This window comes from Choloepus didactylus, chromosome 10, assembly GCF_015220235.1.
Source record: "Choloepus didactylus isolate mChoDid1 chromosome 10, mChoDid1.pri, whole genome shotgun sequence".
NCBI lineage: Eukaryota > Metazoa > Chordata > Mammalia > Pilosa > Megalonychidae > Choloepus > Choloepus didactylus.
In genome coordinates this window covers 87,665,795-87,680,290 of record NC_051316.1, presented here as the reverse complement: position 1 = coordinate 87,680,290, position 14,496 = coordinate 87,665,795, and the positions used below count along the sequence as shown (strand labels likewise).

General features: G+C 51.6%; 1 protein-coding gene across 1 annotated transcript in view; it reads left to right on the top strand.

Annotated features, from left to right (window-relative positions):
- Positions 1–14,496, top strand: part of SHB (SH2 domain containing adaptor protein B) — a 126,526-nt gene that overhangs the window by 73,487 nt on the left and 38,543 nt on the right. Inside the window, 1 exon segment of the mRNA XM_037851260.1 lies at positions 7,264–7,479. Within this exon segment, the coding sequence (XP_037707188.1) occupies positions 7,264–7,479 (216 nt within the window).

Sequence of the window (14,496 nt, the reverse complement as noted above, 5' to 3'; positions counted from 1 at the left end):
TTTTTCCTGCCTCGGTCGCCTTTTCTCTGGTGACCCCGCCCTCACCTGTCTCCCCTTCCTCCCCTTCCTTGACTGGATTCTTCTCCCGGCACACATTCACTGTGCTGTCAGGAGGCACCTCGGCTTCCTGGACCCGAGAAAGGAGAGTCACCTCTTGAGGGCTCTCCTTGCCCTAGGACTTAGGATCCTGTGAAATGCCACCTCCTCCACGAAGCCTTCCTAAATCCCTGGGGCTGGCTTTACTTCCTGCTGCCTCCACTGGGCTCCCACTGCACAAACCCCTCCTGGGCACTTGGAGCCAGTCAGAAGTGGGGTAGTCCCAGCTCAGCCTGTTCACCTGTCTGAGCTTCAGTTTCTGTGTTGTGAGATGAGAAGTCATGAACTCCCAACACCCAGGACAGTGCCAGCACAGGCTGGTGCACAGCAGCTCGTAGCCATTATTAGCCTAATGCTTACGTCTCCTGGTGTCCTGATTCTCCTGCCTTCTGTGAGTTCTTTGGGGGTTGGGAGCCTCACCATAACACCATGTGAGTTCTCAGCATCTGGCAGAGGGCCCCACTTAGCCTGTAGAAGGGGCGGAGGTTTAAGAAAGAAAAGCAGACAAGCTTCCTACTGGACTATGAATTTGCTTCTTGCAAGCCACATGGAATGAGAAAGCTGGCTCCGAAGGAAGTGGCCCTCAGAAGGGAGACTCATTCTTTCCCCTGCTGCCAGTGGCCCCGGAGCTGCCAGCTTCATAGAGAAGCAGATCCACCTCAGTGATATCCTCTGGGTTCAGCAACAGAACTGGGCTGGGCCTGCAGCCACACAGAGGCACCCCTGTGCAAAGGCTTTGCTGGAGAGGTGCGGAGGGACGGGCAGGGCTGAGAGGGATGGCCAGGATTGCAGAAAGGCCCCCAGAGAGTTCTGCACCAAGTCCTTTAAAATCATGCTAAAAACATGTTTGTTACCAACACACACACCAGACCCAGGTCTTTTCTTCTCCCCTGGCTAAGCATAAAAGAGCAAGCAGTACAGGTTCCATGGGCGGCGACAGGCCCCACTCTGCTCCTTCTAAGGTGCCATTGTTAGCTTTTCATGCCTCCTTCCGCGGAGCTCACCCTGTTTCTTGGGTGTTTCTTTGCTCTCCTGGAAAAGACATGGTGCAGGAGCTCCATTTAGTCAGTCTCCTGGCTTCTAGACAACTCCGGAAACTGGACTAGATAGAGGGGGGAGGAGGTGGGGCCTCCTTGCATGGCGTGAGGGTTGGGCCGCTCCAGCCCTGACCTTGAGCTGCCCTGCCCTGGCCAGCCCCCAGCGTCCACCCAAGAGGACTCCCAAGGCCCCAGGCTGCCCTCCCCCTGCCTCCAAAGGACACCTGGATTCAGGATTCAGATGTCTGTGGAAGTTCCCTGGATGAGGAGAGGATCTTTCTCCAGCAGATGTTTTAACATTTCAGATGGGGAGAAAGTCCTCGGTCTTCTCTTTGATGTGGTGCCCTGGAACTTGGCTGGGTTTTGTCTGCATGTCTAATTAGGAGCAGCTGCCCGACACTCCTGTGGCGCTCAGCGCCCCATCTGTGCACTGCATGTGTTTTTAACACCTCAGAGACTGACTGGAAGAGATGCCCCTGCCTCCAGAATATCAAAAACAAGACAAACTGATTTTTTTTAAAAATGGTTTCAGAAAGAGTCTGGGAAAGGCAGAAAGCCAGCTTGGTTCCTGCTACCGTCTTCCGGTCCCCAGGCCTCAGTTTCCCTGTCTGTAAAATGTGACCAGGCTCCTTGTCACTGAGGCCTTCCCTGAAAGTTTCACATTATGCACAAGAGTGAATGCGGAACAGGCTCCCACGGAGGGGTGTCACATTGGCAAGGCAGCAGCTTAAATCGGAAGTTGTGAGTCCGGAAGTGGAAACAGGTTTAGAGGCTGGTGTTGAAAGCGAGGGTTGACCTGCCGGGTCTGGTTAAGTAGGCCCTCTGTCTACACCTGTGGCTCTGGGGAACGGAGAAGGGGCATGTTGGAGAGGGTGCTCCCAGGAATCCCCCAGTGGTAGGAGCCCAAATAATAATAACCTTCACAGAGCTCTTTCTGCATGCCAGGCTCTGTCTCAACACTTGACATCTGTGAATTTAGTTAGTCCTCATAACATCCTTCTGAAGCACGAACTGCTGTCACTTTCCCTTCAGTGATGGGGAAGCTGGGGCACCTTGCCAAGCAGTGTTGTGGGATCTGTTTTCAGCCACCCAATGGTGCTGCTTGTGCCTGTCTGCTCACCTGGCCCCAGGGGGTCTGGGTGGGGCCAGGGCCCACCCTGGTCATTGGCAGGTGCCTTGTTCCAGGATGCAGCCCCAGCATCATGGACACAGATCCCGGGTGGCTGCTGAGCCATGTGGGGGAGAGGGCATCAGGGTGACATTGTTACCTCAAATCTCAGCGACGGCTGAGGAGGGGATGCTGATGGTGTAGCCAGGCATGCCCACCACGGCTACTGAAGGTTTCCTGGGCTGAGAGGTGTTGGCAGTGCCTGGGAATGGGAGGCCTCCGTGGGCCATGCATCCCTCCTGAGCTCTGTCCACCCTATGATTTGGGATCCGGTGTGGATTCCCAGACAAGCCTGGCTGAGAAAATTAAAGGTGAGGGGCCTGCAGGCCAGCGTCTGTCATTTGCAGCCAGGCTCCTGCACGTCTGTGCCAGCCTCTCCCTGCCCAGCTCCACCCTGCCCAGAAGTCCTCAGGCTCCTCTCCCAGGAACTCTTGGGGGTGCCATCCTGTGGCATTCAAGGCCATCCATAAATCCACTTCTGGCTGCTTCCAGTTTCGTGTCCCACTGGACACCTCTATGCATTTATGAGCCCAAGCCCCACAGACCTCCCCACCTTTCCCCATGTACACCTCACACTTCCCAGCCTCTGTGCCTTTGCCCCAGTTCTTTCCTCAACCCAAATCCCCATTTTCCCTGCCACACCACTGTGCCATGACCTCATGTCCAAATTCCTTGAGGCCCTCCCACATTCCTCCTGCTGAAAGACGTCTGTTCGTTCTGTGAGTTCTAACAGCCTGTGTGCTCCCCTGTTAAGGAACCTGAGCCGCCTCTGTCTGCTCTGGGGGCTCTGGCCCTCTCGTGCTGGGCCTACAGCAGATACTTGGCTATGAGTAGGATGGGTGGTTGCTGGTACTGCTGAAGAAGGCTGGGTGCACTGGGAAGGTTCATTGATTTCTTTGGCCTCAGTCTCCCAGAGAGTCAAACCCCCCTTTTTCTGTGCCCAAAGGATAGGTAAAGAAGTAAAAATAAAATAAGGAAAAGTTTCTTTTCTTCTAGTCGTCTTAGTGATAAAATATATTTACCACAGAGTATTATGTATTTTTTTTTCATTTAAGTGTGCATCCATCTGCTTTCAAGATATAGATTTGAGTCTGTCCATAATAAAAAGAACTGTATATAAACAGGCCATTGTAATAGAAATCAAAGTCCATACAGGAGGAGGTGGTGAATCTGCCCGGTACCTAGGCCAACATAGCACTGAGGTTAAAACCTCAAAATGAATTCTGAGCTTCCTGGCAGCCAAAGAGAAAAGGGAGACCCAGAGTGGTGAATACTAGAGAAAGTGTAGCTTGTTGCTTGGGGTCTGAGGGAGCTCTGAGGCCCCCACGGGATCCACTCAGGGGGTTCCTGGTTCACACTGGCCTCTGTCCTGGGTCCCTCACCCAGATCCTCGCCTGCTCTCAGAGAGCACACCTGCCCAGGCCCCCTGGCTCTGTGCCCTTGGCAAATGTGCCCAGATGAATTACTGGGATCCCTACCAGGTACAATACTCTCTAATTCTAGAGAAACTGCTCTATTTTTTGTTCTTTCTCCATATGTAGTTCCACTTGAAACCTTTCTATTCTAGAGGTCAAAAGAAATCCCCACTCTGTCAATTTAATGTTTCTGCTCGCTGCCTAAGAGGTGTGAAATCACAGCCTGCCACCCAATATTAAAGGTCATTGTCCATGAATTTATAGACGGTGATGTCCAGATAACTTGTGACTGGAAACATACGGTCACCGGCTCCCTTACTAGATCAGGCCCGTCACACGTAATAAGGAGGACGGGTCAGGTGATTTGGCAGGAGACGGCGGTGTCCAGAGAGCTGACCAGGGAAAGGCAAGTGCTTCCTGAATGCGCACAGCTCTTGTATAAGCTCAGTGTGTTTAAAATCATATTTACTTTCATGTGTTCCCATCTTAATTAAATTTCTTCTTTACTTGTGTCCTTGTTCGTTATTTAAAGCAACTTTCAAAAAAATAATTATGTAGTTATCCCTTCTACACGGCGGTTGTATCAGGTTTTCAGCTCGTTGGCCAGGTGTATCTGTACTTAAACTACATTGCCGTCATCACGGTTTAGCAAATTCTAAGTGAGCAAACTCAGCAATTTCTAAATAAGGGATATAATCCCCTCCGGGGCATTGTTCACCTCACCCAGGACTTGTTTAGAAAGCCCACATTATGCAGCTTGCTTTCAACTCGTAAAGTCTTGTATTTTACTTTTTGACTTAGCATAATTTCATGCACAGTTTTCCATGTAGCTACATAATCATCAGATTTATCATTTTAATGGCTGCTTAATATTCCATCCAGTTAACATGCCATAATTTACTTAACTGTTCTCTATTGTTAAGGCTTTAATGAAAATGTGAATTGACCATGTAATACAAGGAGAATCTCATTTTAATGATTACCATTAAAACATCCCCTGTCCTAACCGCATGCCATTACTAAGGCGGCTTGGGTAATGTACAAATGCTTCTGGAACAATAAATCCTGTAGAAGAGGTGCAGTCACAAGTCCCTCTGATTTAATAGCTAATCTGTTCACTGCACATGTTTTCCTTTTAGTCTGGTTTTCTTTATGTAGAATATCTGTCAATGCTGAATATTGTGTAATGCTGGACTGTGTGTGTTTGTCATATTGTTCCAGATACTTTATCACTGTTATCGGGGACTTTCATAAATTAACTGGAACTGGTGGGGCAAAGAGTTTTTTCTGGCAAGATTCTGGCTGTCAGTTCTTGTTTCCTTATCCCACCCACAGTCACTGAGTTTCTGTTTGGAGCTGGGCTCTGTGAGAGAAAGCAAGAGTGAGCCAAAGGAACTCCTGGTTATCAGCGACCCACGGAAGTGCATCCGCGAATTGCTTTGTGGTGCCCTTAGATTAAGAGACAATTTGCACGTAAAATGCTTTGTGAACTGTAGATGACGTATCAGCAGTTGCTTGTCCTGCTCTTGTCAATTAGGGCGAAAAGGAAGGCGGCTTTCCCAGGCACACTTCCGACATCCCTGCCCCTTGGAATTCTCCAGAGGCAGGAGGTGAGAGTGACAAGAACCCGACAAGTGATTCCAGCTTACTCCTAGGATCTAGTAAACCTGTGTTTTGCCAAATGTTAGATGCCTTCCCACAGGCAGTTGATTTTAGGTGGCCTGTGAACCACGTAGTTCAAACGTCTTTCCTTTTTGTCTCTCACGCTCGCTGAAAGAATCATTCTTATTTGCCAAAGAAAGCATCTCAGTTTGGGGCTTGTGCCCCTCCTCAGCTCACCAACACTTGCTAGCTTCCATTTTCAGCGGAGAGAGCAATCTGCCTAGAGCCTGGCCTCCCAGCTGCCAGCAGTACCTAAGGAGGTGATTCTCTTCTCATTTGTTTCTCTTTATGGCTGTCATCCATCTATTTTTGGCAAAGCACAATGGTTTATGGACTGGTGATATAAAGTTTTCCTTTTTAAATGAATTTATTTAATTTAAAAAGTGAGGCAGCATATGTAAATAAAAACGGTAAATAATGACACAGGTGGTACTCAGAAACACCAGAAGGCAGGAAGTCAGCGGACAGCTAAATGAAGTTAGGGAAATACTGCAATTAAGTTATTGAACATAAACACACAGAGACGACCGGCTCGCCCTTGTCGGCTTCTGTCTTATCAAGGTGTGTGTGCCAGGTAGGATTTTTCCCCATCTCTTTGAGCTGGCCCTGGATCATAAAGCCGGGCCTAAAAGCAAGTATTCTCATTTGGAAGGGGTGACATTGTTTGTGTCTGTTTTATCAGCCATTCTTGCTCGAGACACATCAGTCCTGGGGGCTTCCAGCATATCTTAATGCCGTTAGAACTCTGCTGTGGGGAATGAGTGAGCATAAATGGCTTCCTCTCCGGGTCCTCACCCCGGTGGTAGCATCCAGCCTCTGCTTTCATCTCCTTGCATCTGCTGCTCCAGCAAAACTGGGCAGCGGGAAGGCTCTTTCCATTCACATGCCCTTTGCTTGCCCTGGTCCCACCCCAGAAGTGCCCTTCCCTCTCCCGTTTGCACTTGTCAGGGCTGTTGGTTGAGACACCATCTCTCTTTCCTCCTGCCCTGGGCCTCCTTTGCCACCAAGCAGCTGGTGATTTGGGTGCATATTAGATCTGTCTCTTCTGCAAACGTGGGCTTCCGGTGAGCGGCTTCCACCGCAAGCCCTTTCTGTCTTCCCCATGTCCCCAGCACAGGCCCTGGTAATCACGATCAAAGCAAGTCAGGTTTCCCTTTAGACTGTAAACTTGACCTGATTCTAGTATTCTAGCCAGCCATGTAGACGTACGTCCCCTGTCTGGGGCCTCGTCTAGACAAGCGGTTGCTGCTCAGCCTTCACTGGAGCCAGGTCTTCGCATCCCCAACAGAAGACACAGAGCTTTCCTTCCTTACTCAGAAATGAAACTTGACACCTGCCTCTGAAATCCCTTAGGTGTGTTCAGTGTGTTAGAAGATGGGCAGGCTCTGGGCGAGGTGGAAATGCATGGGAGGGGTTGCTCAGGGGCGCTTTGTGGGGAGAACACAGCTGCTTTGGGTCCCCTGGGAAGCTTTTTGCTTTTTAGTGCTTTTAGATGTGGGCTGGGTGGGAACTTTTGAGGATCACTGGGTCCAGTCTCCTCATAGTTGGGGAGTGAAAATCCGAAGGTGTGGAGCTGCCCTAAAGGGGAAGGCCCCCACTTGTCTGTAAGGCAGAGAGCACACCCTGGGCTGGTCCCAAAATTCACCTGGAACTTAACGGGCACATCTGGGCCCCACCCTTTGTGCAGTGAGGTCCGAGGGCCCGAGACCTTTGAACTAGCCCTGCCCAGGAAGAACAGAAAGTGCTGAGAGCAGTGAAAAGCAGCCCCCTGGGCTGTCCCCACCTCTGCTCTGAACACCCATGGGTGTCACCTGGTGGGGATACAGGTGAGGGCATGTGTGCCCTGCACCCGTTACATCTCTGCTTCCTTCCTCTTGGCCTGCAGAATTTCAGAGGCAGGAAAGCGTCCGCTCCCAGCACAGAGGCATCCAACTCTATGACACCCCTTACGAACCGGAAGTCCAAAGCCTCGACTCTGACTCGGAGAGCACGGCCAGCCCCCGACTGCGGGAGAGCAAGCTGCCCCAGGACGACGACAGGCCCGCCGACGAGTACGACCAGCCCTGGGAGTGGAACCGCGTCACCATCCCAGCTCTGGCAGGTAAGGGGGCCGGTGGCCCTGTGCAGACGGCAGCTGATTGGCACCCAGTCAGCACTGGCCTGTGATAAAGAATGTAAGTACAGCGGTCCTGCCTGCCCTCGACAAACTCGGGGGCTTTGTTTCATAATCCAATTGGGTTCTCCTTTTCCTAGGCCCCTCTAAGAAAGAACCTTTAAGGAAAAAAAAAATATGTATTATGTATGTATATATATATACATACACACATATGTATGTATATACACGTATGTGTGTGTGTGTGTGTATGTGTGTATATTTACAAAGCTGGTGAGTTGGTGACAGCCCTGGAAGAAGGGGGATATGAGGAAAGGGAGACCAAGTCAAGACTTCAGAAAGAACTTTCTTAGGAACCAAGAGAAAACTAATCTTCAGAGGGGCTCCCATCGAGCCCGTTGGAGCCTGGCGATTTGGTCCAGTCTTACAGGGCTTACAAGGCCGCTGCCTTTCCTGTCCCAGCTTCAGCACGAGCACGCTCACAGACCACAGGCTCTGGGCACATTCTGACCTCAGGGGCTGACCCAGCCCCTCCCGAAGAAACCCCCCTTCTGGCAGAGAGCCCTTCAGTGACGCGGGCCTCCCTCCCTCCCACTCAGACTGGTTTTCTGGAATCTGGTATCTATCACGGTCAAGACTGCTCTCCCATATCCCTTTTGAAAAGCGATCTGGCCACACGTGCCACAGTCTTAAGCTTATGTTCACACCCTTGGATTCAAATTCCATTCCTTAGAATCTCTGCCAAAGTTATGATCTAAAACTTGTGATCTGGAGACATTGGGAACAATCCAAATGTCCAGTGATGGGAATTGGTTCAGTGGAGTTTTGTGCATCCATGTGTTGGAATATTGTGCAGCCATTAAAAATAATTTTTACAAAGAGTTATAACCACCTAAGGAGATGCTTATGTTTATTTAATGTTAAGAGGTGAAAACTCAGGTGCACGCATTTTTTTTTTATGCACCTATGAGTCCAGGCATGGAAAATAAAGGTAAAGGACATTGAGTGACTAATTCAATTCTTATCACCTCAAAGGTCATAAAGGGAGAGTTTTCATTTTTAATTTAACTCACTTGGCCTTAAACCACCCCCCTTTTCATGCACAACTAGACCCTTCCTCCTTTTCTGGCCCCCAGCAGTGGGGCTCTCCTCCCCACCCCCACCCCGGGCTCCCCAGTTGATGTCCTAGTGGTACCAGCCTGTCCTACTCACAGTTCCCTGGCTGTAGTGTGCTCTGTGCAAAGCTGATCCCTTCTGCCTGAAATGCCCTTCCCTGCCTCCTCATGAATGACTAAATCCCGTGCCTTCTTCGGGGCCCAGCTCAGACGCTGCCATCTCTCTGAGCCCTCCCTGGCACACGTGTCCCTCAGGCTTCCCGTCCACTTCGCTGGGCCTGTCAAGCTTCTTGTGCATGTCACTGAAGGAGCATTACTGAAACCTTAGCGGGGTTGCTTCTGGAGCTGTTGGTCTCACCTACAGGCTGTGAGCTCCTCGAGCTCCAGAGGAGAGAGCAGGCATATGGCTGCAGGTCCTCAGTCCCCCTGAGTCTCTCCACGCATTTCCCAGCCTCCTGTCTTCCCACATCATGAGGGAAACCAAGGACTGTCCCTTGGAATGACTGAGAAGAGGCTGAGATCCTCCCAGGTGCGAGAGGAGCTAGGCTGTGGCTAGTCTCGCCTGACAGCTTGCTCTCTGCTGACACCAGTTTGATTAGAAGGCTGAAGGGGCTCACGCGGTCACCTCCCCGCTCCTGGGCTGACTGGAGGCTCTTGTGACCTCAGATGCTCTAGCTAGACTGACACCTGCCACTCAAAGGGTGGACCCTGGACCAGCAGCCTGGATGCCACCTGGCAGCTGGTCAGAAGTGCAGGCAGGGTCTTGGGCCCCACCCCAGACCCACAAGTCAAAACTCTGTTTTAACAAGATCCCCAGGTGATTCGTGTGCACGTTAAAGAGAGAAGCACTTTACCCTACAGGACATCGTCTCTTCAGAAGGCTCTCAGGCCAGAACTTGCCCACTTTTGCTCAAAGGTGGTTTTAGAACTTCTGCACAGTTACTTGTGCACAAAGGATCATAAGGTCTCAGGTAGAACTGAGTTCTGCCTCAGTTCTTGGGTTTGGCTTTATATTGCTGCGCTGCTATCACAGCTGTCACTGTGGGTCTGATTTACTAGGCTCCCACCAGGAGACAGACTCAGAATCCGGCCCATGTCATGTCTGATCAAGCCACTTCCCTTGTTGTGACCTGCACCAGAGCGTGTACCACCTGTGCTTTTCCCAAGAAACTTCTGGCTCGGTTCTGAGTCCTGGGGCATAGAGGGAGGAGGCTGTAGAGCAGGGGCTGAAGGGATTCTGTGACATCCGGCTGCAGTCGTGGGCAGAGTCTGTCGGGGACAGCGTTGGCAGGCGAGAGGCACCCCCGCTGTTCCCTATCCCCTGAACGGAGATGGAATGGGACACAGACAGACCACCTTCCGGATAATGAGGGCCAGTTAAAGCAGCTCAACCGGATTGCTACTGTACTGTCCCTGGGTTTGTAAACCCAGTGTCTGTAGAGTTGTCAGAAGTGTGGCTGCTCAGGGATGAAGAAGGTTTCCCACCTGACTCAGGAGAGAGTGTGTATAAGTGTGCATGTGTGTGTGCACAGGTGTGCTTGGTGTTTAAGCAAGTCATTAGTGTTGTCAGTGCTTGGTTGGGCCTGTTCTTATCGTAATGCCAATTTGAAATCCCCCACGGTTTTTCTTGGTTCTCATGAGCTCCCTGTGATGGGTCCCGAGAGCCTGGGGTACAGGACCCATAGCTGGGAAACACCTGTGTGGGTTGAAGGTGGTTGGGCAAAATCCTTACCATCTCTTATCACCTCTCAAATTCTCTTGTTTTGCATGTTTAGTCTGGATGAGGGAAACTGGGCAGTGTTTTCAAACTTCTAAAGGGCTATGGTGGGGTATGATCTGGGCCCACCAAGCATGCAGTCACAGGGATTTAGGGCTCAGGAGAGTTGTAAGAATCTCAGTTAGACCTGAATGCATATAACGGGCTTCTCATCACTGGGGATGTGCAAAGCAGAAGCCTCACTGCGGTGGGACTGATGTCAGGGGTCATTGGCCTGCAGTGACCTCCAGGGACACTGCTGTTCCTCATTCCATCAGGACTCCAGTGTGCTGGTCAGAGGTGGGGAGAGGGGAAGACTTCTGCATTGTCTCGATGAATCAGTCCATGGAGCAGAGGCACCTTCTACCTGCAGTGCTTCCTGCATGGCATTCAGGGAAGAAGGTGCTTCTCGCAGGGCCACCCTGGGTTTCCCCACAGAGGTATCCCTTCTCCTGGCTGTGCTCTACAAGTCACACAGGCCAGGCTGGCCCTTGTGGAGGTCAGACAGGGCCCTCCTCCACCATGCTCTGGGGGCTGCAGCCATGGCAAGGCTCGATTATCACTTTCTGGTTGTTATGAAAACAGCTGTTGCTGGGTGTGAGGTAGTCTTAGCTTCCTGGGAATGAAGTTCCCTTCTCTCAGAATTCTGTGACTGGTATTTATTAAGGATTCACCGAGTGGGTGGTTGAGAAATACTACATGCTCTCCAAAGAGCCCTGGGCCTTTGTTGTCTGCTTCCCCTCCAGGAGGCTGATTGGGCCTCAGCCAGAAAACCCCCACCCCAGAGCCACGTCCTGTGGGATGGGAGCAGCCTTTGTTGGATCCCAGCCGCGGTACAGATGTCTGGTCAGGTTGCACAGCTGGCTGCGGGGAGTAGGCTGCAGCCCCGCCATCCACAGAGAGGCCTTGTGGCTTCCATCAAGCTGTCGGCCCCTTCCCACCCTGGAGAGACACCTGCCTGCCTGCCGGAGCTGGCTGGAGTCTGGTCTTGGCCTGCTTTGAATCAGCCCCTGGGAGTCTTTACAGCAACAAATTGCCTAGCAGGCAGGTGGGTCTAGAAATGGCCTTCCTGCCCCACCAGACACAGCTCTGGGCCTGCAGGAGGCTGGTGGGGAGCTTGCTGCTCGGCACGGGGCCTGGGAGGAGCCTTGCACGTCAATGCAGAGGGTCTGATAGGGCCTGTCTGGTCATCTGTGGCAATGGCTGATGCCCCTGTAGCTCTGGACCATGGCATAGACTGTGGGATTGACACAGGTGCTTCCGCAAGAGGTGGGTGCACAGGGAGGGGCTGGGGCTGGTAGGCAGCCCTGTGTGCAGGTGGCACATATGTCTTCACATCTCTGAAGGGCCTTTGCAGGGACAGGGACTGAAGCTGACCCAAGAGCCTTGGTGCCCTTGCCTGTGAAACAAGGCCAATAGTGCCTGCTAGCACGCGCATGCATGCTCACTCACACATACTCACACCGCAGTGAGGGTTAGGACATAACGTCAGGGAAGTGCTGACATAATCACTGTCATGCACTAAGCACTTACCATGTGCATTATCTCACTGAATCCTCACAACTGGGAGATGAGTTTCCTTCTTTTACAAATAAGGACTCTGAGGTCCAAAGAGAAGAAATAATTTGCCCAGAATCCCCCAGCTTGTCAGCAGCAGAGCTGGACTTTGGACCTGCTCAGCCTGACTCCAGAGCCAGGCCCGAAGCCCATTCGGATGTCCTGCCTCCCAGCGCTGTGCAAGAGGCTGCGTAAAATCTGGCTTCTGTGTTGGAGCCCCCGCCTTCCCACAGCCCACGGGGAGTGCTGCATGCCTTTCATCTCCCTTGCCCCCATTTCGCCCTGCATCTACAGCTGGTATGTGGGTCACAGGCTGTGTTCCCACTTGGAGGTTCCAGCCGAGGATCTGTAGGAGACAAAAGTCCTGAGGTTCTGCCTGCTATGGGGTGACCTGTGCCATCCCAGGAGTTGGGCATGCTCTGCTACTGCTCAGCCCCAGGAGGGGCCCTCTACCATAGCACCCCACTCCCCCTTGTCCAACTGGGGAAACTGGGGCCCAGAAAGGGGAGGGGAACCACCCTAGACTTATAGTGGAGCCAGAGAGGTCCATGGAGGATGGATCAGTGATTCCTTTTAATCCAGTGAGTAGAGTTAAGAGCTGTCTTTAATAATTTGCAGTTGCCTCCCAGATGTAAATAATGGAGTGTTTGCTTAAGATGCCAAATGGCAGGAAAGTATGTGAAAGGCACCCTTGAGACCTTTTTGGGAAACAGAGCCATTTCATTTGCCACTCACCAGCTGAAGATTTATCCCAGTTGAAGTTACTTTTCAGGCACTGTCCTGGGCTCAGACAGCAACAGGTCTGCCTCCCGGCAAAGAGGAAAAACAGACATATGACTCAAACAGTGCTCAACAGGGTTATTCTGGGTACTTGTCTGTCTCCCTCCAGCCCCCTGGCAGGTTGCTGTGGCCTAGAAAGCTTAGGATGGAGACTTGCATGCTGGAACTCGACGGGGCAGCAGAAGAATCAGACAATCCTAAATTCATATGCCAGCTCCGCCACTCACCGGCTGCAGCACCATGGACAGACTGTCTAATCTCCCCAAGCCTCAGTTTCCCCGTCATAAAATGAGAGTAGTCTCAACCCTTGTCACACTGGACCTCTTTGATCAAGGGCAAAAGATCTGAATGAAAGACTTTGCAAGCCCTAGAGCCACATGTACAAATTGTTATTGGTGTTCACAGAAGGTGCACAGTATTAAATAAAATTTAATTTAATATAAAAACAGTACTGCATAAAGAGGCATTTAGAGGGCACGGAGGGCCCATTTACAAAGCTCATTTCCAGTTCTGCCCGGCAGGGAGAAGCATGGATGGCGTGGAAAGCAGCCCTTCTGTGGGGAACCCTAAATCTCACCTCCAGCAGTAGTTCTAGCCCTGAGCCATGCAGTTCTTCCATTCTTCATTCATTTGCCCCCCAAGGATTCGGTCCCCTGGGTGTGAGGGGGCCCCTCTGACTCTCCTCCTCCCTCCCTCCCCATTCTAGGTATACCGTGTTTGCGGCTTGGCTGGTTTACTTCAAGTCTTAAACTTGACACGCAGCAAAATCACCCGGAAGAAGCGTTAAGCAGACTGCTGGGTCCTAGCCCCAGATTTTCTGGTTCAGGAGGTCTGGGGGTGAGACCTGGGAATTGGCATTTTATACAAGTTCCCAGGTGATGGGGTGGCTGATCTGAGGATCACACTTGGAGAACCACTGGCCTCTGGCTTCAAGCTTGCTTAGGTACTGGATGGGTGTGGGATCAGGGAGGAGATGGTTCAGCTTGGGTGATACCAGCGTCACCTCCTCCAGGAAGCCTTCCTTCCATGACCAGTCCCTTCCTACCCTCATCCCAGGTCGGGTTGGGGCCCCACCTCCATGCTCCTCCCATACCCTGTACCAAGTGCACATTGGTATATTCTGGAACACACTTGTCACCGTAAGCTCCAGGGGTGCTGATGCTGAGGTGTTTGCCTCTTGCCGGACGTCCTCTTGAGTTTTGATACCTTCCCAGCCTCATCAAGTGAAGCTAAAAAGGCCGAGAAAGAAAAACTAAGGTCCTGGGTATGTCTATTTCCTGAACAATTGTGAGTCATCTATAAGCTGGTTCAATTGGCTGATTTAATAGCAGGTAAAGGGGATATGAGGAGAAGGACAGGAAGTTGACATTTGTTGAGTACCTGGCTTGGGTCAACCCTATGAAGCCCCACAGGGTGGGTGTTGTCCTCCCAGCACACTGATGATGCTCCTGAGGCTCAGAGAGGGTGAGCAGCTTGTCTCCAGTCACACAGCAAATGAAAGCAGTGGTGGACTCAGGTCAGTCTGACAGCAAAGCCCTTCTTCCTTCCGCTGCTGCGTTGACATCATGAGTTTCGAGAGGGGCTGGTTTGAACATTCCCTCACCTCTTTTCCGTGCAAGGTGGGCTTGGTTGGTATTGGGGCAGAAGCAGTTGAGCCCACTGCATGTTGACCTGGCAACTTGTCTCTGTCACCATCGTTTAGTGACAGATGCTCTGAACCGGATGACGTTGATGCCGTGTGCTTCAGGACGCTGCCCCAGACTCGCTCTTTCCACCGAGCCCCATGACTCATCCTCG